This window comes from Protopterus annectens, chromosome 5.part0 (genome assembly GCF_019279795.1).
Source record: "Protopterus annectens isolate FY-2018-M chromosome 5.part0, PAN1.0, whole genome shotgun sequence".
NCBI lineage: Eukaryota > Metazoa > Chordata > Ceratodontiformes > Protopteridae > Protopterus > Protopterus annectens.
The window spans coordinates 1477932306-1477957305 of record NC_056735.1 but is presented as its reverse complement, the minus strand read 5'-3'; the positions used below and the strand labels follow the sequence as shown (position 1 = coordinate 1477957305).

At 42.6% G+C, this 25000-nt stretch overlaps 1 protein-coding gene across 2 annotated transcripts in view; it reads left to right on the top strand.

Annotated features, from left to right (window-relative positions):
• Positions 1–25000, top strand: part of FARP1 (FERM, ARH/RhoGEF and pleckstrin domain protein 1) — a 2534157-nt gene that overhangs the window by 1080335 nt on the left and 1428822 nt on the right. For both annotated transcript variants that reach the window (XM_044071307.1, XM_044071308.1), the window contains one exon: positions 16214–16318. In XM_044071307.1, coding sequence (XP_043927242.1) covers positions 16214–16318 — 105 coding nt within the window. The remainder of the gene's footprint in view (positions 1–16213; positions 16319–25000) is intronic.

Here is a 25000-nt window from a genome sequence, read left to right as displayed (position 1 = left end):
TTAATTCCCTGCACTACCTTTGACACAGGAACCCTGAACACTGTTTCAAGACCATTAAAGTCATTTCCACATGTATCAACCGTTCATTAGCACTTCTCTACTGTTGTTTGTAAGGAACTTCCTTCTCTTTAGCTTCCTTTAAGCAGTCTAAGACAGCTAAAGATCACAAGCAGCCCCCCGAAAGCTTCCCAGCACAAGACCCTGTCTTTGGGGAGACCTTGTGCCTCAGTGCATAAATAAAGCTTTTTTCCCCCCATTCCTGTGCCCAACAAACTGCTTTAAGTGTCTGGGGAAAGACAAGAAAGAAGAGTGTAAGGTTATTCCTTCCTATAGATCCCTCTGTCAGGGATTTCATTTACCTATCTTGGAAGAATCTAGGCTGTGCTTCTGTTGCTCCCACAAAACCATATACTCTTTGCAGGCCCCAGGTGAATGGAATACGATCTTCACCAGACATCCTTGAATGGGTATCCTTTGTGATCATCCCAGTCCAGTTAAGGATGTAAAGGCCACAGTACTTCACTTTCTTGCTGCTAGATAAGGATACTAATGCCTTGGTTCAGGGAGGGAAGCTGGGTGCAAGAGTCAGCAGCAGTGAGAACAGAAACTGGTAAAGACAGCAAAATGATGTTTGGCTCCCCAAGCCATCTAGCCCTTATCTTTTTTTGTGAAAGAACTTACATACATGGGATAGAGGAACATAGACCATCCTTATTGTGATGCAGGTAACAACATCTCTGCAGGGGAGAGAGGTTAGGTTGTCGTTAGGAAAAGGGAAAAAAACTGAGTTGTCTATGTGAGATGAGGACTCCACTGTAGAACCAAAGGCAAACTCAGGAATTGTCATTGGCAAGGAGAGAAGGATCCATTTGTTGGGCCAGGCTGTAGGTAATAAGTGGTGATGTTAGTCCTCTCGTATAAAACCCACTTGACAGAACAGTGCTGCATTGTACAGCACATCTGAGAAGAAAATAAATTTGGTGGATTGGACTACTTTTGTTCCCTCTACCAGTATGTAAGTAACTATTTAAAACATTTTTACAGCGCATATAGGTGTTATAGTGACTAGTGTTGTTTGCTTCAATGTTTAGGACTGTTTCTGCACTTTTATCTTGTGAAAAGTATTCTAGTCTTGTATTTGCTGATAGATTGCTAACATTCAAAAGTTATGAATAGCTGCTTATGCCTTACTGTGTACTTTATTTTCTGTTGCGTTGAGTGACGCTGCATTTGTTTAAGCACAGCTGTGCTATGTGCAGCACTGTAGTAAATCATGTTAGACAGTAGCCAGTGGGCACCTAGATAAAGTCTAACCCTACAAGTTCTCCAAAATCTAGTCTTTTTCATCAACAGCTGTTGTGCTGTAGACTGTGCTATCCAGCACTGTCCTGCATACATTGTCAATGGTAACAGAATCCTAGAACCTTGCTATCGTTTTTTTTTTCTCCTGCTAAAAAGGACAGGAAAGTAGACAAATCCATGAATCCCTTAGCTGGTTGCTGTAATTGCAAAACCCTTGTGATCCACTGTCTAGCAGTCCTATAACTGCATCTAAACTTACTGCACCTAAGTAACAGACTTCTGCACACAGTGGACTACAGCCTGCCCTTACCTCATGTGTCACCAGCCTGCTGGTACTAGGTGCCTTTAATACCTCTTAAACTCTGAACATTCAAAATCAAAGCAAATCAGAAATACAGATTTACAAATACATTACCAAGTCTGCATAAAAATAATAATATAAAAAAAAAAAGAGAATATAACATGAATTGGGACCGTGGCACAAATGAAACACACTTTGTAGTAATAAAAGCACTTAAAACAAATAAAAAATACATTACCTGGTCAGGAACCTTAAAAGACACCCAGTAAAGAAAATACTACTACTACTACTACTACTAATCTACTGAAAAAAAGTGAAAGCATAAACAGAAAATGAAGCACTGTAGGAAGGGAAGGAAGTGAAAGACAAAGCAAAAACAGTCACCAGCAAGTGAAAGCAGTCACTTTAACCAAGGAGTCGAGTGATATGCACACACACACAAATGCAATAAAAAGAATCTGCCATGCATTGTTTGTCCTAAAGGGCAAATCTGAAGAGAAGAGTATACAAAAATACAACATTGCGTGAATGCAAGTGCATATTAAAATAGAATTAAAGCCACCCAAAAACTATCATAGTATCATCGAAACACAATTAAATAAAGACAAGTGTACAAGCAGCTAAACCAAGTTAAGAAAAATGATAGGGTGGAGAAGTATTACTAGTATATATATATATATATTTTTTTTTTATTTTATTATTTTTGGGAATCGCCACTAAAGTGATTACCCATGTGAATATTTTCAGGATGCAGCAAGGACGTCATCACTAATGAAGTGGAAGGAATCATCAGTTCTTGCAAACTTGCATCTTTCACTTCTTGGAGTTGTGACCAGAATTGCTATTTTTGTGAATACTTTTGAGGCTGTGTCACATGGAAAGCCATATGCAGGTTTATGAATCACTGTGCTATGGGCATGTTAAGTCTTTTATTATGATCTCACTTACGTACAGAACTCAGTTGACGCATTGTATAATGTTATTAACTGTTTTTATGGCTCCCTATCATAAATTGAAGTTTCAAAACTTCGAAATTCATATGATCAACGTTTTGAAACATTGAACATAAAATAAAAAAATAAAACAAAAACTTTTTTTTTTTACATTTTTGTAGGGGGGCAAGCCAAGCCCCCTTGCATCCCCAGCAAATTAAATATACCACTCCGAGATCATACTACAGTGAGGAAGTGAGGAAAAGGGTAAATTTCCTGATCCGTGCTGTACTCCGATCTCTATTCAAAACGTTCAGTGTTTCAAAACATTAATCATATGTTTTCGATCATATGAATTTTGATGTTTTGAAACTTCGATCAAATGATAGGGATCCATTTATATATAAGACTGTGCAGTAGCACACACACTGCTTTGAAAAAATATTCACTTAAATGACTACATTAAAAATTTCACACCAGAAGTCCATACAGTTAAAAAGTTATAATATTGCATTGTTCCTCCACCTATTTTAACTGACCGGTATTGTATTTTTTTAAAAATAAACCACAAAATGTATAATTGACATACATCAGTGATAATGTGTAAAATTCAAGCTGAAAAAAGCAGGTGCCCATTTTAGGTGTAATAAAGAACTAGAGGGTAGTCATGGTACAGTTATTACTCTACGCCCAAGAACGGTAAGGAATTCACGCTTTGGGCTTGTGCTTCTTAACACTCTTATGTGTGTGCTGTGACATCTTTTTGTGTCAGTAGCCATCAGTTTAGCACAGCAATTGATCCACAGTGATGTTCATCGTGCATACAGCTGCAGTCATAACAGATGGGTTCTCCTGCCGTCAGGAGGGTCCTCGGTCAGCCAAATTCCAAAGTCTAGGTCCGGCGTCGGTTGTGGTCGCTTCTTCCCTGACGTCAGTGCGACAGGGGTATAAAAGAACCAGCCGACGCCATTTTCTTCAGTCTTTCTTGCCACGCGGTGCCCGAAGCAGAAGCAGTTTGCAAGTGCCAGTCGGCCAGCTCCTGAAATTACGAAAATTTTGCAACCGAAGTCTTCTTGAAAGCTAAGTACCCCGTTGGGGAAACTTTTCTTGCCTCAGACCGATGTCAGACAAAGTTAATAATTGTATTTCATGTGGGAAGCAAGTACCGCATAAGGATTTCCATTCCCTCTGTATTCCTTGTTTAGGCCCAGACCACGATGTCTCGGTCTGTCGCTTTTGTGCTACATTCAACAAACACACCATTAAATGTTGGGCGGAGTTCGCCCAGCATTATTTTGGCAAAAAATTTAACTATATTATGTCGTCGGATACTCCGACTCCAGTTTTGTCTAAAAAGCGCAAAGATAAGGACCGACACACGAGGTCCGCGGCCTCTACCGACACCACGCCAAAGCCGACTACAGGTGGTCCGGTTCTCAGCGAGGCGCCTACGCAGCCCCTGACTACCGACGACACTTCATTGGCAGTGTCTCCTGTGCCCGAGGTCGCAGGCTCCTCGGCCCACACCCCGACTACAGATACGAAGCCACTCTTGGCGGTGAATCTCAAAATGTGGACAGGTCTACCTCCTCTCAAGGTGTCTTCAGACCTTCCTCTTCTTTTTCCATCAAGGTTTTCACTAAGTCTAAAGCAGCCATGCATTCTAAGAGACAAGCTACACAGGGCCCATCTCCAGGCCCCATGCCTAAAAAACAGATGCTTAAAATGGCTGAGCATTTAATTACCCTTATCAGGGTTCTCAACCCCCCCCCGGACAAAAGGCCCAGAGTGGAGGAAGAATTCCCCTCCTCTGATCAGGGCTCCATTATATCAGAGCACTCTGATGAACAGGAACATTCTTACTCCCCTTTTGAAGACTCTGATGCAGAGGAATCCATTCCCTCTGTATCCCCCCCAGAGGATTACTCATTTGGGGAAACTTTGCATACCTTAAGGGAACACTTCCACTGGGAAGGCCAAGATTATTCAGATTCCAAGAAAAGGCTTAGGGAATTTCTCTTGCTACCTCAGCACAGGCCACTGGCTATACCTCCTGTCTTGGACATACTAGATGATGTGTACTTGGAGGCCTGCCTTAACCCGGATTCTCTACCTCCAGCCCCAGTCAAGCCTGACGGGTACTACAGGGTTCCTGACTCACACCAATTTCTATACAAAAGCCATGCTGCTGACCCAGAAACTATCTCACAGGGCCTCAAGGGAATTAAGGCCTCCACTGCTAAAAATCCATTACCTTCCGAGAGAGATTCCAGATCCTTAGAAAGGTGGGGAAAAAAGGTATATACCTCGGCCACCTTAACCATGAGGGCTTTAAACTGTCAGTTCCATATGCTAAAGTACCAACAGTTTCTGTTATCACAATTGAGAAGTAAAATGTCACAACCTGAATAACCAGACTTGAAGGAGTTGCAGGATTTGATGCATAGTGCAGAACAAGTGGGTAAACATACCTTACAATGTGGTTTTGATGCTCTAGAGGCCTCATGTAGAGCTGCTGTTATAGGATCAGTCATACGTAGACATGCCTGGCTCAAGGAACAAACCTTACCAGATCATGTCAAAGCTAAATTACTAGATGCCCTTCTACAGAAGGATGTATTATTTGGTGCTAATGCTGAGGAGGTATTAAGGAAAATGGAGGAAAAGGCTAAATCAATGCAAACAGTGAAAGATTTTCTACAGGTACAACCCCCACGTTTCAGTAGAAATTGTCCTTCCAAAAATTGGTCCTTTCCAGCCACGGACAGACCCCAAAGAGGTAGATACAGGCGCCCGAGGGGCAGAGGGCAATCCCAAGGATCGTTTAGAGGCAGACAATGGCAAGCTCCTACACAAAGAGGAGGTGAGGACAACTCGCAACCATTCAGAAAGCAAGCCCAATGACTTTCCCCTTTGCATGCCAAGCAAGGCTCAAATGGCAGCACCCTTAGGCGGAAAACTGACATTATTTTCAAAAAATTGGCATATTGTTACAAAAGACAAATGGATCCTGGACATTATAAACAGAGGCTACAGATTCCATTTTCACACCCTTCCAAAAATGAGAGGCATGCCAATCCTGCCACACAGTCAAAGGGCAGAGGCACAAAGAGAAATTTCAGATCTCATAGACATGAAAGCTATTCAAGAGGTACCTACGCACGAACAAGGTCAAGGTTTTTATTCCAGACTATTCCTGGTACCAAGGAAGGGAAAAGATTGGAGACCTATTTTGGACCTATCCACCCTAAACACATTTTTACTCGTACCAAAATTCAAGATGCTCACTCTACAGCAGCTTCTTCCCATGCTGGGCAAGGAGTCTTGGCTGGTAACATTGGACCTCAAGGAGGCATACCTGCATGTCCCAATCAGACAAAATTGCAGAAGATACCTCAGATTTCTTGCAGGTTCAACCCATTATCAATTCTCTGCATTGCCCTTTGGCTTATCTACTGCGCCCAGAGTATTCACGAAATGCCTGGCATCAATAATTGCCTACTGCAGACTTCAAGGGATACAAATATACCCCTATTTGGACGACTGCCTGATCCAAGCGGACAGCAAGCACATTCTTCTGAAACATCTGGCTTATGTAATAATGTTGTTGAATTCTCTGGGATACACAGTCAACAAAAAGAAATCAAGGCTAATACCCTCTCGGAAAATAATTTTCCTGGGTGCCAACTTGGACACAAACACCCAGATGGCCTACCTCACGCCAGAGAAGCAGGGGCAACTAACTCAATACTTCAAAACACTAGCAAATTGCACCAGGCTGACTGCAAGGAAAATCCTGCAGGCTCTGGGATTCATGGCATCTTGCATCTTACTAATCCCATGTGCAAAGCTGCATATGAGGAAACTTCAATGGTACCTGAAAAACCTATGGTCTCAACACAGCCACAGTTTGGAAACAATTCCATGTCTTCAAAAGGAATTTCTGTGGTGGGCTCAAGCATGCCAAACAAACACAGGTCTCCCATTCAGCAAGCCTCAAGCAAATCAAATCATCACAACAGACGCCTCGGACCACGCCTGGGGGGCGCACATGACAGATCGGTGCATTCAGGGCAAATGGTTCCAAAAAGAAAAGCACCTTCACATCAATCAAAAGGAAATGCTAGCAGTAATAAATGCTATTATAGCTTTCAAAGACCTTCTGCAACCAGGTCAACTATTGATAAGAATGGACAACACCACAGTAATGTGGTACATAAACAAACAGGGAGGAACCCATTCATACCCCCTATGCAGGCTGGCCATGTCACTTTGGAACATGGCCCTGGACTTACAAATCGAACTTCAAGCACAGTACTTGCCAGGCAAGGAAAACACGCTGGCAGACAACCTAAGCAGAAATATGACAGATCCACACGAATGGAAGTTGCATCCTCAAGTTTTACAGAGATAATTCAAGCATGGGAAGGCCAGACATAGATCTCTTTGCCTCCCACAAAAATCACCAATTGACAAAATTCTGCTCAAGGATTTTTCATCCAAAGGCCTGGAGAGTGGACGCTCTCTCTTTCAGTTGGACATCAGTGACAGTTTGTGCCTTCCCACCTCTTCCTCTGCTGCCCAAAGTTCTATTAAAAACCAGAGCAGACAGACCAAAGATGATTCTCATTGCTCCAGACTGGCCAAGACAACACTGGTACCCACTCCTGAGGAGCCTGACGCATTCCCCACCATGGACCCTGCCTCTAATGCCTCTTCTTCTGACTCAGCACAGCTTCAAAACTCTTCACAGTCAGCTAAAAACACTCAATCTAGCCACATGGAAGATTCCTTAGCATCACAACAGACCCTACTCTCCAAGGAGGTGCAGGATGTCATTTTGGAGGCCAGAAGGCCGTCTACTAGAAAAGCTTACTCCGCAAAATGGAAACGGTTTTGTGTCTGGAATGAGAAAAAGGGCCATGATCATATTACAGTATCTAGCTGAGCTACTAAGCAGTGGACTTTCATTCTCCTCCATCAAAATCCATGCCTCAGCCATTTTTGCAGAATACAACACTGATCCACCCTTATTTTCTCACCCCCTCTTAAGACAGTTCCTCAGAGGGGCTAAGAATCTAAAACCCCCAAGGAAACAACCAATACCTGCTTGGGATCTCAATTTCATTCTAGAAAAGCTGACCTTGCCTCCTTTTGAGCCAGCCGCCTCATCAGATTTGCAATATTTGTCCTGGAAAACAGCTTTCCTTCTGGCTATTACCTCAGCTCGTAGGGTATTGGAACTACAAGCTCTCATGGCTGTGCAGCCTTTTATCATCTTCCATCAGGACAGAGTTTCCTTACGAACCAACCCATCCTTTATGCCAAAAGTGGTATCCAGGGTAGCTTTGAATCAGGCTATACACTTACCTACCTTTTATCCTAATCCTCAAAACAAAGGGGAGAGATTACTACATTCCTTGGACATCCACAGACAACTGCGTTATTATTTGGACAGAACAAAGCCTTTCAGAAAATCAGAACAGCTCTTTATGTCCTATGCTGTAGGAGATCAAGGAAAGCCAATTTCCAAACAGACAATCTCAAAATGGATAGCCCACTGCATACGCTTTTGCTATTCTTTTCATGGCAAAACTGTACCTACAGGCATCAGATCTCACTCCACAAGGGCCATGGCTACCTCTGCAGCTTTTCTCAGAGGAGTTCCTACCAAAGATATTTTGGAAGCAGCCACTTGGAGTTCTGTGCATATCTTCTCCAAGCACTACCACCTTCCATTATACTCCAAATCTAGAGCGGGCTTTGCCACTGCAGTCTTGCAGGGCATTCTGGCTCCTCCTAGTTCCACCTAGTGCCTACCACCCCTTTCTTAGCTTTGGGATTCTGCCCATCTGTTATGACTGCAGCTGTATGCACGATGAACATAGTACAGTTTTGTACCTACCATAAATGTAGATGTTCGAGTGCTAATACAGCTGCAGTCCAGGTTTCCCTTCCTCCTTCCCCTCTTGGGACAGGCCTATTGGCTAACACCTCCTCATGCAACCTGATAGGGGTATTCATTCTTGATGTATTTGCTTGCACTATTGTATTTTGATTATATGGCATTGCTTTATTACACAAATTTATGTATTGCCTTCCTTCTGGGGGCACCTGACATCTGGGGCAAGAAAAACTGAAGAAAATGGCGTTGGCTGGTTCTTTTATACCCCTGTCGCACTGACGTCAGGGAAGAAGCGACGACAACCGACGCCGGACCTAGACTTTGGAATTCGGCCGACCAAGGACCCGCCTGACGGCAGGAGAATCCATCTGTTATGACTGCAGCTGTATTAGCACTCGAACATCTACATATATGGTAGGTACAAAACTGTACTTTTGAGCAGATACATTTGGACACAGTGAAATTAAACTCTACTGTCGCATTATTGTACCATGTGTAAAGTGCTGTAATGTTGTACATTACACATCAGTAGGAGGATAAAAGACATGTAGAGAAAATGTATTCCTCGCTGCTAATATGACAAACTAGATAGCTATTTTCTGTCCCGGCCCTTAACCCTATTGCTAGGTTACATTGCTATTTCCACTCTCTTATGAGTGATGTCATCCCTCCTGGTTATGTGGCTACACCAGTGATCAGGAGGAACAAATGATCTAGTGGAGACTGCAGCGCAGTTTGAAGGGTTAAAAAATTATCTGAAGTTGCTGCTTTCATTTGGTCTTCAACCTGTGGGTTTGGATCTGATATGTGATCCGACTCAGCCGTATGCTACAGGTCTAGGATCCGAAAAATCTAAACTCCTCCCCTACCCGTAATGCCTTGCTCTCTCCTCATCCCTCAGATCTTGTTTGCCACACTTTCGAACAGCATTGGGATAGCGATTATGTGAGCTCCTTTTGGGTTTATGAGGAGATTTTTCTAAAAAAATTTCCTTAAAATATCTTTCTATTTGTGATAGTTATTCTCCCCTATCCTATCCTATATCTGCATAACTGCGTGAGTCAGTTTCCCTTTATGGTTCTATTTCTCTTTATATCTCCCCTTCTTCTTAAAAACAAAACAAAAAAAACGAAACTTTCTGTCTAGTTTTTAGCTCTTGTATTCAAAGCCTTTCCTGAATTTAAAACTTTTTTTCTGTTAGTATCCCTTGTTGCCTTTACTACGTCTGGAAGCTAATGGGGTTTAAAAAGTGAGCTATGTGTGTGTATAAAATTACTCTCTGATGCCCACATGTAGTGCGTTGTGTACTCGGGAGCCTCTCACTTGGACTCCTCTTATTCTGTATGTGGTTGTTTCAATCAGCATGCACTGATTGACAGGAGAAATAAACTGATCCTTAAGGTTCTTGTACCTTCTTCATCTTCTGGTTCTCCATCCACTTTAGGGACTCAAACCCCCACCAAGAGGCACAAAGAAAAGAAAGGGTCCCTGGGCAGAAGTTCTTCCTTCCCTGGGGAAACTTCTCACAGGTATGACAAAACTTCAGATCCTAAGCCCTTGGATCAGAGTGTCAGTGAAGAATCAGTCTAGATCTGGTCCCTTAGGTTTTTTTGTATAGCTGGTTACCTTCAGACCTATGTTGCCACTGCTTCATTCCCCTAGACCAGTCTGCAGACCACCTTCTGTTGCTTTGTCTGCCAGGTCTTCCCGGAGCCTTTCTGAAGCTGAGGTCGACAGAATGTTGATGAGATTCCTCAAGGCACACATTCAGCTGGGCCTTTTGCCGTCGCCATCCCCTGTTGGATCCAGTAACCTCCAGCCTGCTTTTGTCCCTGTCTCTCCTTCTCCGATCCGACCCCTAGCTTCTGAGTTGTCAGATCCGAGGATCCCAAGAGCTGACATGTTGGAGCTGACAGGCATGGATACCTCTAGTATGATGGATGCCCTGAGTACTTCAGCCACAGGTTTGGATCAGGGCGAGTTTCAGAGCCATAGTGCAGGTGTCGGGTCCGAGGATTTGTTGTCAGCTGTGAAGTTTTTGGAGCTATCTCTTATCCTCATTGCCATGGCACTTAATAGTTTGGCTCCAACTCCCCCCTCAGATCCAGGAGTGGCGGAAACTCGTAGGGTTTCTCCACCAACAGCTTCAGCTCTAGTGGGGTTTCCCTTAGATTCCCATTCGCCCTTGGCATTTGAGGTGGTGGAGAGGGTTCTATCCTCCCCTAGGAGAGACTCAACTCTCCCTCCCTCGGAGCTCTGTCCCTTCTCAGGAGAGTTTTTGCAAGAGTCCTCTTTTCTGTCTCCTCCCAGACAGCCTGCTGAAAAGAGTTTGCAGACTTCTTCCCAGTTGGAACACCATGAGTCTTCTGATACCTCCCAGGAGCACCCAGCCAAGGTTCCTTGTAAGCATACATACAAGAGGAGACACGTGGATTCCTCTCTGGAATTCCTCATTGAGGACACCAATTTGGAGGAAGTGGAATGGTCTCTAAGATCCCCACCTGAGGATGTCTCATTTGGAGACATCATGGAAATCCTGTGACCAAAAGGTCGGTTGTCTGCCCAAAACCCTAACCCAGATGTGTCGGTGTTCCTGGAAGCCTTTGGGTCAGGCCCACGTACATCTTGGGTGCCCCCCCCCCACCGTGAACCCTGTTATTGATCTCATCTCTCGTAAGGCGTGGAAGGAGCCAGACACAGTAGAACCCATACCGAAATGCCCGGATAAGATCCTTAGTGCACTTTCGGATAGGCCACATTGGAGTAAGGGTGCCCCTGTTGATGGCCATGGTGGTTGCAGCAGCCAGTAAGAAGGAGCTGGCTCAGGAAAGCACCTCTGTTCACCCCCCATTCAGGGAGTCTGGGACAGTGGGCAGATTCAGGAAGTGGATGTATGCTTTAGCTACCTTTGCTTTACAGGAACTGACCTATTTTAACCATGTGACCAGACTTCAGAGAGACCTGGTAAAGGAGCTTTCTAGTTCTGCCCCTGGGTTCATATCTGCAGAAGAACAGAAAAGCTTTTCCTCCAGAATGGACACCCTCCTTTCTATAGCAAATACATCCATGAGGCTGATCTTGTATGCAGCAAAGGATACCTCACGGTGGCTGGTTCAGGCATAGCTATAAGGCGCCATGCCTGGATCAGGCTCTGTGATTTCACAGAACCCTTTAAGGCATTTTTTACTAACGCTCCCTTTGACGAATCATCTTTGTTTGGTCCCATGGTTAGAAATACGCTCTTCCAGAGTGAGAAGGATGGGAAGACCTTGTCTGCCATCAGAATCTGTTTTGCTACCCCTCAGCAGTCCTTTTCTAGGAAACAATGTGGCAGCAAGAAGTTGTGCTTCCAAAGATCTCAAGGTCCTTTCCAAGAATCACCAGGCAACTTTTCCTCCAAAGGCAGAGGTGGAAATGATGCTAATGGCAGATGCCACCCTCATGGCAGAGGGAGTCCCATGAACCAGGGGTCTCCAGATACTTTCTTGGACAGGCCCAATCTGCGATCCTGAAGGATTGCCTGACTGCTTGGCTCTGAAGGCTGTTGCGGGATGTCTTTCTGTACACCCACCAGCCTGGGAAGCCATCATAAATGACCATTATGTGTTGAAAGTATTATCCAGAGGCTATGTCATTCCCTTTTTTCCAAAATGCCTGTATAGCCAAGTCCCTCCTGGATGTTCCACCCAGTCAGAGAGAGGCTGTGGCATTAGAAATTTCAAAACTGCTTACAAAAAGAATCATTCAGACCGTCCCCTAAGAGCAATTTGGATCAGGCATCTATTCCAGATTCTTTTTAGTGCCAAAGAAAACAGGAGCCCTCAGACCTATTTTGGATCTGACAAACCTGAACAAATCCATTGCCAATTCAAAATTCCGAATGGTTGCAATTCAGTCTATTCTACCCTTCCTGCAGAAGGATGACTGGATGTGCTTGTAAGGCCTTCAGGATGCATACTATCACATCAAAATGAACAGATGCTCCAGAACATTTCTCCACTTCTTCAAAATCTCAGAATACTGAATCTCAGAATACTGAAAACACACAGGATACCAACACTTACTATATTCCATCAGAAGTAGATACAGAAACAAATACAAGACAAACCATATTACTTTTCTCCAAGTATAAGCAAGGGGGAAAGCCCTCCCTGCACCCCCCCACACACCCTGCTCCTTAAGTATATCAACTCCGATATTGTACTTCACTACACTAACATGAGTTATGTTGTAGTATAGCAAGTTAGAAGGGGAACATGACTAAGGTTACAACAGGCAGTCATGAAACACGTAATGGTATGTTTGCCATTTTATTCTGTGGAGTGCGATCTCTGAGTTGATATATTTAAGTAGCAGGGGGTGTGGGGGGCATAGGGGGCTTGCCCCCCTGTTTATATTTGTAGAAGTGGTAAACAGTTTATCTTTTATTTGTTTCTGTATGTAGTTCAGCTGGAATATAGTAAGTGTTTCTTTCCTGTGTGTTTTCAGTATTCTGAGATTCAGTATTATAAGTTTTCAGTCTTTTGAACTTTCAAGATTTTGGTCTCAGTCTTTTGAAATTCAAGATTTTGGGCTTTCAGTCTTCTGAAGTGAATATCTCTCTCTCTCTCTCTCTCTCTATATATATATATATATATATATATATATATACATATATATACACACACACAAATTTTTACATACCTGTCTTGTGAGCAGCAAACTCAATCTGAGGGATGAAGGGAGAGTAGGGCATTATGAGTAGGGGAGGAGCTCAGATTTTTCAGATCCTAGAGCTGTAGTATACGGCCGAGTCGGATCCTGGTTACCTCTTTCTTCCCCATTACTCCTCAGTATTTGCTATCTACTACCCAAGGAAAAATTCTGAAGTCTGCTTGGGGTATAACACTACCTATGCAAACACTTTCAAGCAAAAATCATAAACCTTCTGAACTTGTTGCATACTTGGGAGCTATGCGCATGTTATCCCATTGTTCCCCTGTAAATTGCACTTTCAGTCTCCCTCCCCAATATTTCGTATCCTCTGCTGATTGAGTCTTACAGTTATCATGCATTATTTTATATGTCCTAGTAAATAACTTTTTTTCTAACCGCAGTTTCTGTTCTGGATTAGTCTAAAAACTCTACCAGAGCAGGTCTTTCACTTATTCCTTTCTCTTTGCCTGTAGTCTGATATCAGTCCATGGTAGGGAAAGCAGTCTGTAACCTGCAATCCAAACTACTTCTTGGCCTCATCCCATTCTGTTACATTTCTGCATCAAATTGTTTCCTCCCAGTACCCTGGGTCCTTTGCCAGTTTTCTCCACTAAATTCCAGCCCCACTTGCCTTTTTTTCTGTACCCCTACTTGTAGTCATCCCTATTGACAGAATCTCCTTTGTCCATTTCTGAGTTGGCTTAGCTCTCAGAAAACTTTCTGCAACTTTATAAATATAATGGCAAACATTTGAAATGCTGGGGCCCTCTATAGAGAGAGTCCCGAAATATGGAGACTGAATGGACTTGCATATACTAAGTCCGATATGCCATTTCTCGGAATATTCTCATTTCATCAAGGTATGGAGATCTTGGAGTTGGTATATATAAATTCAGGGGGTGTGGGTGGCTTCCCCCAATGTGGGAGGGGAGTGCAGGAGGCATTCCCCCCTTCAAAAACAAGTTTAAAGAAGAGTGATTTTCCAGATTCGGATTTCACGTGCCAACATTTCAATAGGAGCCAAATATAATATCATCTATGGTGGTGGTGGTTCTCCTTAAGGATCTCCATTCAAATTCCCAGTCCCTCCTTATTTCTTGAATTCCCCCTCCCCTTCCACTTCATCCACTTTGAATTATAACCTTCTGTTTGTTATGTATATGAGTTTTAAATGAGTAGCTATAAAAATATCCCTTCAAATCAGGCAATCCTAAGCTACCTTGTTCTGTTTGGGTGGATTAGCTTATTTCGGTTAACTCTTGGCTTCTTCCCCTAACTCTGTTGGTTATTGTCCATAACCTCTGTGGTTGATAAAAGTATGCCTGACCTGTATGCAAAAATAAAAGAACTAAAAACATCTTCACTGCTTGTATATCCATATCCATAAACAAGAGCTTCCAATTTCTATGTTTTTGTATTATTTTTTTATTTAGACTCTTTCCACACATCTTTAGCTGCCATAAAGGAAGCCTTTTTTAATTCATACTCCTAAATATTATATTTTATTGCGTCTCCCATAAATATGGTTATTGCTAAACCAATTGTGTGGGTACATAGTTTACCGTTATAGCCTTTATTTTACCTTCATTTATTGTATATCTTGAAAAGACTTGAAACTGTCCCAAAATGTACCAAAACACTGAGATGTCCTTTTTTGGATTTATCAAGTACAAAATAGTATGATCTGCAAATAAAGCCAACTTTTCTGGATTACCATACCAATTATATCCTTGAATTTGAAAGTCTTTTGTTTTCTTTGCCAATGACATTAATATAAAGCAAATAACAAAGGTGGAGGAGGACACAGATGCCTGGTTCCTCTTTTCAAACACAACATATTAGAGAGGAACCCTTCCACTTTAATTCTTGCCTCTTAATTAACCTGATTATTGTATGGGGAAATGCATATACTTTCCTTGAGTAACACCTTTATCTAATACCTATATTGCTATCCCCTATGATCATGTTAGATCATGAGATGTCAGAGGAGGATGCGTGTAGTACATCTGGAATGTTTTCACGTGCTATGTACACCAAGAACTCCAGGCCGATTCAGCCCCATCTTACTAAAGCCTTCTTTCTTTTGTAATAAATTTGGAAGGGGATATTTGTTTAGTACAGGAAATGCTGGAACAGAAGGGATCTGGGCCATTGTCATTGTCAGACTAGCATCTGTGTTTGTGGGTAGAACACAGGGGCACAGGCTATTACTGGTATGTGCAAAACTAGTAGAGAGCAAGATGAGATTAAAAAAAAAACGCTTTCACTTCTTCTCCAGACTCCTCAATAAGGAGTTCTCCTTTCTGTCAAGATGCTATAAGGAATATTTTTCCTTCCAGTCTTCTGACTCACCACCAAACGTTATTTTCTTTGTGGAAGTACTAAATTCCAAGGGAGATTTCCTTTTATTTTATTTGGCTTGAAGGTAATCCCATATCTCCTGGTTAAAAAGACAGTTTTTTCTTCCTAACTGCACTTTTAAAAATGTTCTAGAAATTGATAGTTGGTGTCCAGATTCCAACTCCCCAGCATCGAAAAATGATAGTTGATTATATAAATCTCTTTTAAATAGGATTTGCATAATGCTCATAAGACTAATCCTGTGACTCTTTGTATCTGACTAAAGTGGGAAAGCTATTCTTCTGACATTTTTCCTTTGCATAAGGTTTATGTGTTAGGTTAATAAAGGACAGCCAGGTTCCTTTGAATCTAGGAAATGGCAGCTCAGTTATAGGAAGTGGTATGCTGAGTGGGAGGGTCCGAGTTGCCGGAAGGCCTTGACATGGAAGAAAAACAGATTACCATTCAGAATTATAACCCTTGTAAGGAACAGTCATGTTTAGATTTTTAAGATGGATAGGTTTCACATAGAACATTTTATATATTGAATATAATTTAATGTAAATCTCTTCACTACTCAGGAGAGTACTGCACTTGCTGTCCTTCTGTTTCATTTTTGGAAAATAGCATGCTAAAATGTTGCCTGTAGTAACACTGTGAAGCAGTAGTGTGATACCTTGCACTAATTTATAAGTGCAGCACTCTTGAAACTGTTTTTTCTTTATCTTCTGTTTGCAGCAAAGAGCACCAGGGAAGATCCTACTTGATGCTGTCTGTGATAGCCTTAATTTATCAGAAGGTGACTACTTCGGACTTGAGTTCCAAAACAACAGGAAGTTGATGGTAAGACCAGTTGCTTTGTTTACCTTCGCCACTTTTCAAAGTCTCTAGTTTTAAAAATAATGTACCACTTGTGAATGAACGCTTCCGAAGACTAACTGTGGGATTAAAGTAGGGTTTGGTTTGTGTTGTTAAAACTGTCTAATACAGTTCTCGCCAGTAAGGATTTGTATATAAGCAAATCTGCAGCATAGTATTGTTTTTACATAAGTAAGTTTTTAGATGGTTAACATATAGAGTTATGAGCAGGTCTCTGACTGTAACCACAGTATTATTTGTCTGTGACATCATGGATACCAAAAAATAAATAAATAAATAAGGTTACAGTCAGTGACCCAATCATGATTCTTTGTAGTGCATGGAACTTCATCTGCTCCATGTACTACTAGTTACAGAAAAAAAAAAGCTAAGTGTTGATCCATCTTTCAGAGCCATAAAGCACTTGGCTTGCGGTGTCAAAAGGACAGTGTAACATGTTGTGGAAGATTATTGCTATAGACAGTAGGCAGAAAGAAATGTATGTTTAATTCTGCCACTGTAATTTGATGGCCACTGTTGGCAGGTTTTACGGCCTAGCGCATTACTCGATCTTAACAATTTAAGCAAGGGTGCTAAGCAGTTGTTAAGATCGGGTCTTGCATTACAAAGTCTGTTAACTGGTGTTTTTTGCAATATCAGAGAGTAATCACAGAGCTCCATGCACTAAATTAGTGTTACACTATATATGGCATCCCAGCATCGATGTGCATTTTGTTGTATATGATTCTGCATTAGACTGCTTGTTTGTGATTCAGTCACTTCATGTAGAGAAATTGAGTTGGTGATCTCACAGGATTTGCAGATCATCAGATCATCTGCAAGATTATAGTCTTTTTTTTTTTTTTTTCTTTCTTCACATTTACCACTTTCAATATTTGCAGGGGAGTAATTGTTGTATTACCCAGTGGTGAATAACTGAAGAAGTTATGTTGTCCTGTCTCACTTCTTTCTTACTGGTTGAGTTCAGACTCGGCCGAATACTAAAGCTCGAAGTCTTTCACTTGGCTCATGGCTGAACACCTATCCCATAATGCAGTGGTGTAATCCCCCAGATCTCATTTGCTGCGCAAACAGATAGGAGGGTCTTCATCTTGGCTGTGGCTAAATGTTGGACTTTTTCTTTACAATCTCTGTTTTTTCCTATAGTTACTTGAAATTAGTGTTTAGATTAGTTAGCTAGTTATATTTTATAATATAGTGTGGTGTTTCGATCTTGCTAGTAGTGCTAATATCTTTATATATATTTCACCTTTTTTTTGGCTTTTGTGGTTGGCTGTTGCATTCCTCGTCTGGCCATTGTTTCTCCTATCCCGTTTAACTTACCAAACCTGTAGCTTTTAGGGGTTTTTGTTGTAATTTGTCATTGGAGCACTGTTTAAGTTAGAAGTGCTTCTCTGTGTTATAACTTGTGGTTGTTTTCCCCTCAGGCAGTTAGCTAAGCTTGTGCCTATTTAAGTTAGAGGGCATAGCTAACTTCCTCCCCCTTTTAGACTGGTTGTCAAGTTTCCTTTGCTGTCTTTATAATAACTTAGATTTATCAGAGTGGTGTGCAGTGTTAGTTTTATGTATAGATGTTAATATAAGCTATTTTTTTCAGTGTGTGTTTTTGATAATGAAAACTTTTTCAGAGTGTGGTTTACATTTATACAAAAATAGTTGTAGCTTGTTGTGCCATAATGTCTAAAGACCAGGAAGAAACCAAGCAATGAAAACTTTTTCAGAGTGTGGTTTGCATTTATACAAAAATAGTTGTAGCTTGTTGTGCCATAATGTCTAAAGACCAGAAAGAAACCAAGCAATCTGGGTTTAAGAAATATCAAAAGTGCTCTCAGAAAATGTCCTTGACTGTTGGCCATAGTATCTGTGTATACTGTCTCGGAGCCATCCATTTGGAAGAACCATGTACCTTCTGCCTTTCCTTTAGCTCTAGGGTTTTACTAGAGAGGAAAAACAAACTCATTGTAAAAGGGCTTCTGCAGTCTCCTTTCTCTGAAAGTTTAGAAAGTCAGAGCACCTCCAGCAAGACTAAGTCTCCATCCAAAACTGACAAACCGACCAAGAGATCTTCTTCATCTTCTTCTGGCCATTTGAAATTGCCAGAGATAACAGCAAAAACAACCCAATCAGATCCAAGATCTTCTGGATCAGACAAACTAAGCTCCTCAGCGCCACAGATTTCGGAGCCGAGAGAGTCTCGGGTTTGGAGCTGGTCTCCGGAATTGTTACAGTCTCCCCTACTTTCAGGTCTCCCATTTTACAGAGATCTCACTCACCTGCCCTTTCCTCCAGGTCCTCCTGGAGCCTATCGGATGACGATGTGGATAGGGTGGTGCGCAGACTGTTGAAGTCGCTGATGCTGGCAAAACTTTTCTCATCTCCAACCCAGTTTGTTCCGGAGCCAGTAAAGGTCTTTTCGTCCACGTCTATTCCTCCTCCAAGCCAAGCTGGAAAATCAGTAGAGCCAGAATGTCTAGTACCCATTGTAGTAGAATCTTCGATGCCAAGACGCACTGTGGAAATTTTTGGAACAGTTGTCTGCTTTGACATCTTCGGTGCCGTCCAGGATGTCTAGGAGCAGAAGCATTCTCTGGTCAGGTCCGGAGGGAACGCACAAGACCCGAGACTCTTCGGTTTTGAGCTTATCTCTCGGGGCTTCAGTGCAGTTGAGCTCGGCTCCTACATCAGGTTTGGAGCCAGCCCCCTTGGTGCCGGGGATTCCCTCTGCTTCTTCAGAAACGAAGGTGTCCTCGAGCCGGGGGGAATGGCTTTTTTGCTGATAAGGAGTGTGCTGTCCCCACTACAGCTCTACACAAGGGTACTGACATCCTTCCCTGTAAAGCACTGGCTTCTGTCTCGGCACCACCCCAACCACAGGACAACGGAGATTCTGGGTCTCAGGGTACCCCATTGGGTAAACAGCAGTCTCCAGAGACCTCTCCAGAATACCCTCCCGAGGAGGCTCCCCGGAAGAGACTTTGCAAGAGGAAGCACATGGACTCACCAGACGAGTCAGTCACCTTGGACAGTGACCTTGAGGAGTCAGGAGGGTCCCCACAGTTACCCTCTGAAGATATCTCCTTTGTGGATATCCTAGAAATCCTTAAACAGAGAGGCAGCTGGAAGCCCATCAACCCTTCTGATGAGGAGTCAGTGTACCTGAATGTCTTTAGATCTCAACCTTCAGCCACCTAGGTGTCTCTGCCTTTCGACAAACTCATGGAACTAGTTAGTTAAAAGCATGGAAGTCACTGGATGCAATGGAAGCCAAATAAATTTATTACAGTCCCAACAGACAAAGGATTTCTTACAAAAGGAGTCCTGTAGATGCTATGATGGTGGCAGCAGCCACTAAGAAGGAACTTTCTGAAATGTCCTCACCTGTCCATCCACCGGAGTCTCAAACAATGGCCATATATGCGAAGCGTATTTTTTTGTCAGTGACTTTTGCCCTTAGATCGATGAACTACTTAACGCACTTCACTAGACATCAAAGAGATCTTCTGAAAGAGTTAGAAGATACTCTTCAAGGTACATTAGCTGCAGGGGTTTCAGATAAGGTATCCTCTCAGTTGTCCACCTTAAATTCCGTAGTGGATTCCTCCATGAGACTGATTTCTTACTCAGCGAATGGAGCGAACAGGGCGGCGGGTTCAGGAGTTTCCCTAAGGAGACACTCCAGGATGCGCTTGTGTAATTTTGCAGAACCTTTCAAATCTACCTTTGTCAATGCCCCTTTTGATGGTTCCTCACTCTTTGGACCAAAAGTCAAAGATACACTCACCAGATGTGAGCAGGAAGGGAAAACTCTCTGCTGTTGGAGTATGTTTTTTCGTACCTTACAGACCCTATCCTAAGGTTGAGGAGGGCGGTAAAATGTGGTTCAAAAAAATCCCAGGGAGTTTTCCAAGACCCATGAGGTAAATCCTTCCCCAGGGGCAGAGGGGGAAGTAGTAATGGTAGATTTCATCCATGTGACAGAAGGGGTCTGCAAAGTCAGGGTGACAGTGACTCCTTTCGTGGCCAACCCTTCCAGCGCGCCTGAAAGGAGGCCCTCCTGCCCTCCTCTGGAGGCAGTTGGGGGGTGTTTATCTTTGTACCCAGAAGCCTGGCAAGAGATCTCAAAAGACAAGTGGGTGCAAAGTATAATATCCAGAGGTTACTCCATCTGTTTTTGCCTTCCCATTCCACACGTCAGAAAAATCCCAGACATTCCACCCAGTCAAAGAGAACAGGCAACTATAGAGATTCAAAAGTTGCTGGAAAAAAGAGTCATCCAAAGAGTCCCTGCAGACCAAATTGGATTCAGAACTTACTCAAGATTCTTTTTAGTGCCAAAAAGAACAGGGGACTGGAGACCCATCTTTGATCTCAGCAAACTAAACGAATCTGTAAAGAAGTCAAAGTTCTGAATTGTGACACTGCAGTCTATTCTTCCCTTTTTAGGGAAAAACAATTGGATGTACTCGATAGATCTCCAGGATGCGTACTACCATATCAAAATGCACAGGCCATCATGGAGTCATTTGCGCTTCCGGCTGGGAGCCAGTCATTACCAATTCCAAGCTCTGCCCTTTGGTCTCACTACAGCCCCCCCCCCCCCCCCGAATGTTCACCAATTGCATGGCAGTAGTAACGGCTCACTTGAGACGAATGGGATTCCAGGTGTTTCCGTGCCTAGATGACTGGCTCCTGACTGCCACCACCAGGCATCTACTACAACAGGCAAGAGAAGCCACATTACAAATTCAAAAAAATCTGCCTTGTTGTCATGTCAGCATATTACATTTATAGCAGCAGATCTCAACACCATTTTTATGATAGCAAAGTTACCTGTGGAGAGAGTATCTCTACTCAGACAACAGATTTCCAACTTTTTGCCAAGGACCAAAGTGAAAGTGAAAACAGTCTTAAAAGTCCTAAGAACCATGCCAGCAGTGATAACCCTACTTCCCCTAGCCCAGATGCACATGAGAATTCTGCAGTGGCTTCTTTTTTTCTCATTGGTCATTTCAAGAACTCCCCATGTCTCACCAGATCGGAATCACAGAGTCATGCAAGAAGGATCTTCGATGGTGGCTCCTTTCCAGTCAAGTGACATTAGATTGCCCTATTTCCCTACAACAGCCTGTAGTGACAGTGACCACAGACTCCTCCCAGATGGGGGGGTATTATCTGGGGAGGACAGTCCAAGGCACATGGCAGGAGCACGAGGCCCATTTGCACATCAGTGTCCTAGAGATGAGAGCAGTGCTCTTGGCCTTGCAAGCACTTCAGGACTCTCTTCCTTTAGGAACAATTGCAATTCAGACAGACAACGTCGGTAGTCTGGTACATAAACAAGCAAGGAGGAACCAAATCCTACCCCGTTTGCCGAGAGGCACTCCGAGTATGGCAATGGGCTACATCTTCCCAATGCTTTCTAGTAGCAACACACACACATTTACCTGGAATGTGTGCTGCTACATCTTCCCAGTGCTTTCTAGTAGCAACAGACATTCCAGGGAAATCCAGTGTGATAGGAGACAGACTCAGCAGGGCAATACTTATGCCTCACAAGTGGTCCCTAAAACAAGAAATTGTGGAGATCATTTTCCTGAAATGGGGCCAGCCTTGCTGCAACCTCTTTGCAGTATCCATGAATGCCAAATGCAGCAGCTACTTTGCCCTAGTCCCCCCCCTCCAGGGGAGTTACCAAGGGATGCACTTGTACACGATTGGCCCCCGGGACTTCTTTATGCTTTTCCTCCCTTTCCTGTAATACCCAAAGTCATACAGAAAGCCAAGTCATTGGGAAGCAGGCTGATTCTCATTGCCTCATTCTGGCCTCGTCAGATTTGGTTTCCCTTCCTCAGGAGGATCCATGGGTTCTGGACCCAGTTCCAGACCTCCTGACTCATATGTCCGGAACCCCCCCCCCCCCTCCAAACTCTCAAATTGACAGCGTGACTGCTCCAGTTCCAAGTTTAGTCATGGTTCATAATTTCACACTGGCAGTGAAACATATCTTACTATCTTCAGATAAGACTTCAACCAGGAGGTTATATTCCAGTAAATGGAAGAGGTTCTCATACTGGGCTGCATCAAGAGACATTGATCCCTTCTCTGCCCCAATCAGCTATATTCTTGAATTCCTAGCAGAGCTCTTTCATCAAGGGTCCGCTGCAGCTACTATTAAAGTCCAATAAGCTGCAATTTCTAGTTTTGATATGGGTGACTGGACGTCTAACTTGATGTCCTACAGATTGCGCAAAGCTTTCTTAAATGGTACTTGCTTATTAAGACCTCCCATTAAAGAGCCCCTATCACCATGGGATTTGAATTTTGCCCTATCATATCTGACTTTACCTCCTTTTGAGCCCTCATTGACATGTGATCTCAAATTTCTGTTGTGGAAAACAATTTTATTAATGGCCATTACTTCTGCAAGGAGAGTCTCAGAACTGCAAGCCCTGTTAATCAAACCTCCTTACTTGATCTTCCATAAGGATAGAGTATCTCTTCGAACTAACCCATCTTTTTTTGTTACCTAAAGTGTGTTTTCAGATTAATCTAAACCAATCTATTGACCTGCCAGTGTTTTTCTCCAATCATGGCAACAAGACAGAATACAAGCTACACCAATTAGATGTGCACAGACAACTCCGCTTCTATTTACACAGCACCAAGACTTTAGGAAATCTGACAATTGTTCATTTCCTTTTCAGAAGCAAAAAAAGGTATGCCTGTTTCTAAGGTCACACACTCAAACTGGCTTTCAAGTTGCATCGCCTTTGTCTACAGTACTAATAATAGAGAGCTACCTTTCAAGGTCAAGGGGCATTCTACAAGAGCCACAGCAACATCATCTGCCTATCTAGCTAGATTATCAATGGACAGTATTTGTGCAGCTGCCACATGGGCCAGGCCCCATACCTTTATCACTTGTTGCAAAGTGGATTTGGCCTCCAGGGACAGGGCCTCCTTTAGTTTCACTGTACTGAAAAGTGTACTCCCATGAGCCACCTGGGAAGCATGGTGCTAGGGACGCTGTCCCAACCAATAAGAATGAAGGCAAGATAGGACAACATAACATAAAGAAGTTATGTACTCACCATAACGTTCCATGTTTGTTGTCCATCGCGCCTTCATTTTTATGACCCTCCTGCCTTCCCCCATCCCAAGGCTTCTGGAGGACTTAGAGGTTTTTTGTCCTCAGGCAAAGAGATTCTCTGACTTTCTTTTCTATATCTGTACTCTACAATATGATTCATGTTAACACGTTATAATGCTTATCAGCAAAAAAGATGTGGGGGATTATGCCACTGCATTATGGGAGAGTTGTTCAGCCACGAGACAAGTGAAAGACTTTGAGCTTTAGTATTCGGCTGAGACGGAGCTGAGGATCGGCTCCAAACCCTACCAGTAAGAATGAAGGCGAGATGGACAACAAACATGGAACGTTATGGTGAGTACATAACTTCTTTTTCTGTACACTTCTGAGTTTGTGAAAGTCCTGACATGAAACAGCATGTGACGTGAAGTGTGTCGATTCTAATGAAAAATATTTTAGACTGAAGTAGCAATATTCAAGAATGAAAAAAATGCTATTCTTTGTGTCATATTTAATAATCACTGTATCCATTTAATTATTTATTTGGGCTTGTTTACTGGGCAAAGACCCTTTTTATAGGAGGCCCAGGGAACAAGCTTTGCCTTTTTGCACTGAATGAACTACACTGCGCTGTAAAAGAGGCTGTTGCTTTGTTTGATGTCACAATTTTTGTAATCTTTATTTAAATTGATGAGACTACAGATTGCCTATAGTAACAATGTCCACCCCATACTTGTTTTCAGCTGTGTAGGCATTCACCTTTGTTCTCTAGACATTCTTTGGAAAGCAACAAGGGCAAGGAAATGGACATCTTAATGCTTGGATGGGAATATTCTTTTTCAGTACAGTTTCATACATTATGACAGAGCACAGTAGATTAGTGAAAGGTGTTACTTGACTGAAAAACATAGTATATTTTTAATTTTTTCCATCTTATTGTTGGACATAAAAAGAAATAACAATAATTCATTCATATCAGTAGATGCATTCCTTAGCTGTGTGTGCCTGTGCAATGTTTCTAATGCTAGGAACAGGCTCTGTAGTCTTCAGGGATGTATGGAAATTGTTGATTGGATCACATCACACTACCAGGACCAGCCTGTATGTCTGCACAGACAACAACAGTGCTTTTTATGGGGGTGAACTCTAAACTCGCACAAGAACAGACTTATGACAGCACCAGCAGCAGTTTAATGTAATAGAAATTTGCTTTTATTTTTCTTTTGTTAGCTAGCTGTGGGAATTCCTAAGCTTTACACCTCAGTGGAGATGAAAGTAATATGCTGAGAATGCTGCAGGTATGCAGGAAAATAAAGCAGCATACTTCCGTTTATGTCTGGTTTGGAATGAATTTCTTAAAGGTACAGGGGCTGCTTTTCATGAGTAGTAAATTACATTACAATAGTGTGCAAGAAAAATAACACATCTCTGGCAAATGAAAATGAGAATTATTTGTAAAGCAGTAAATCATAATGTTTGGTTTGCTCAATTTTTTTCTTGACATTTTTTTCATAGCTGTTGTGACACATACACAGGTCAATGTAGGTTTGTCTCGG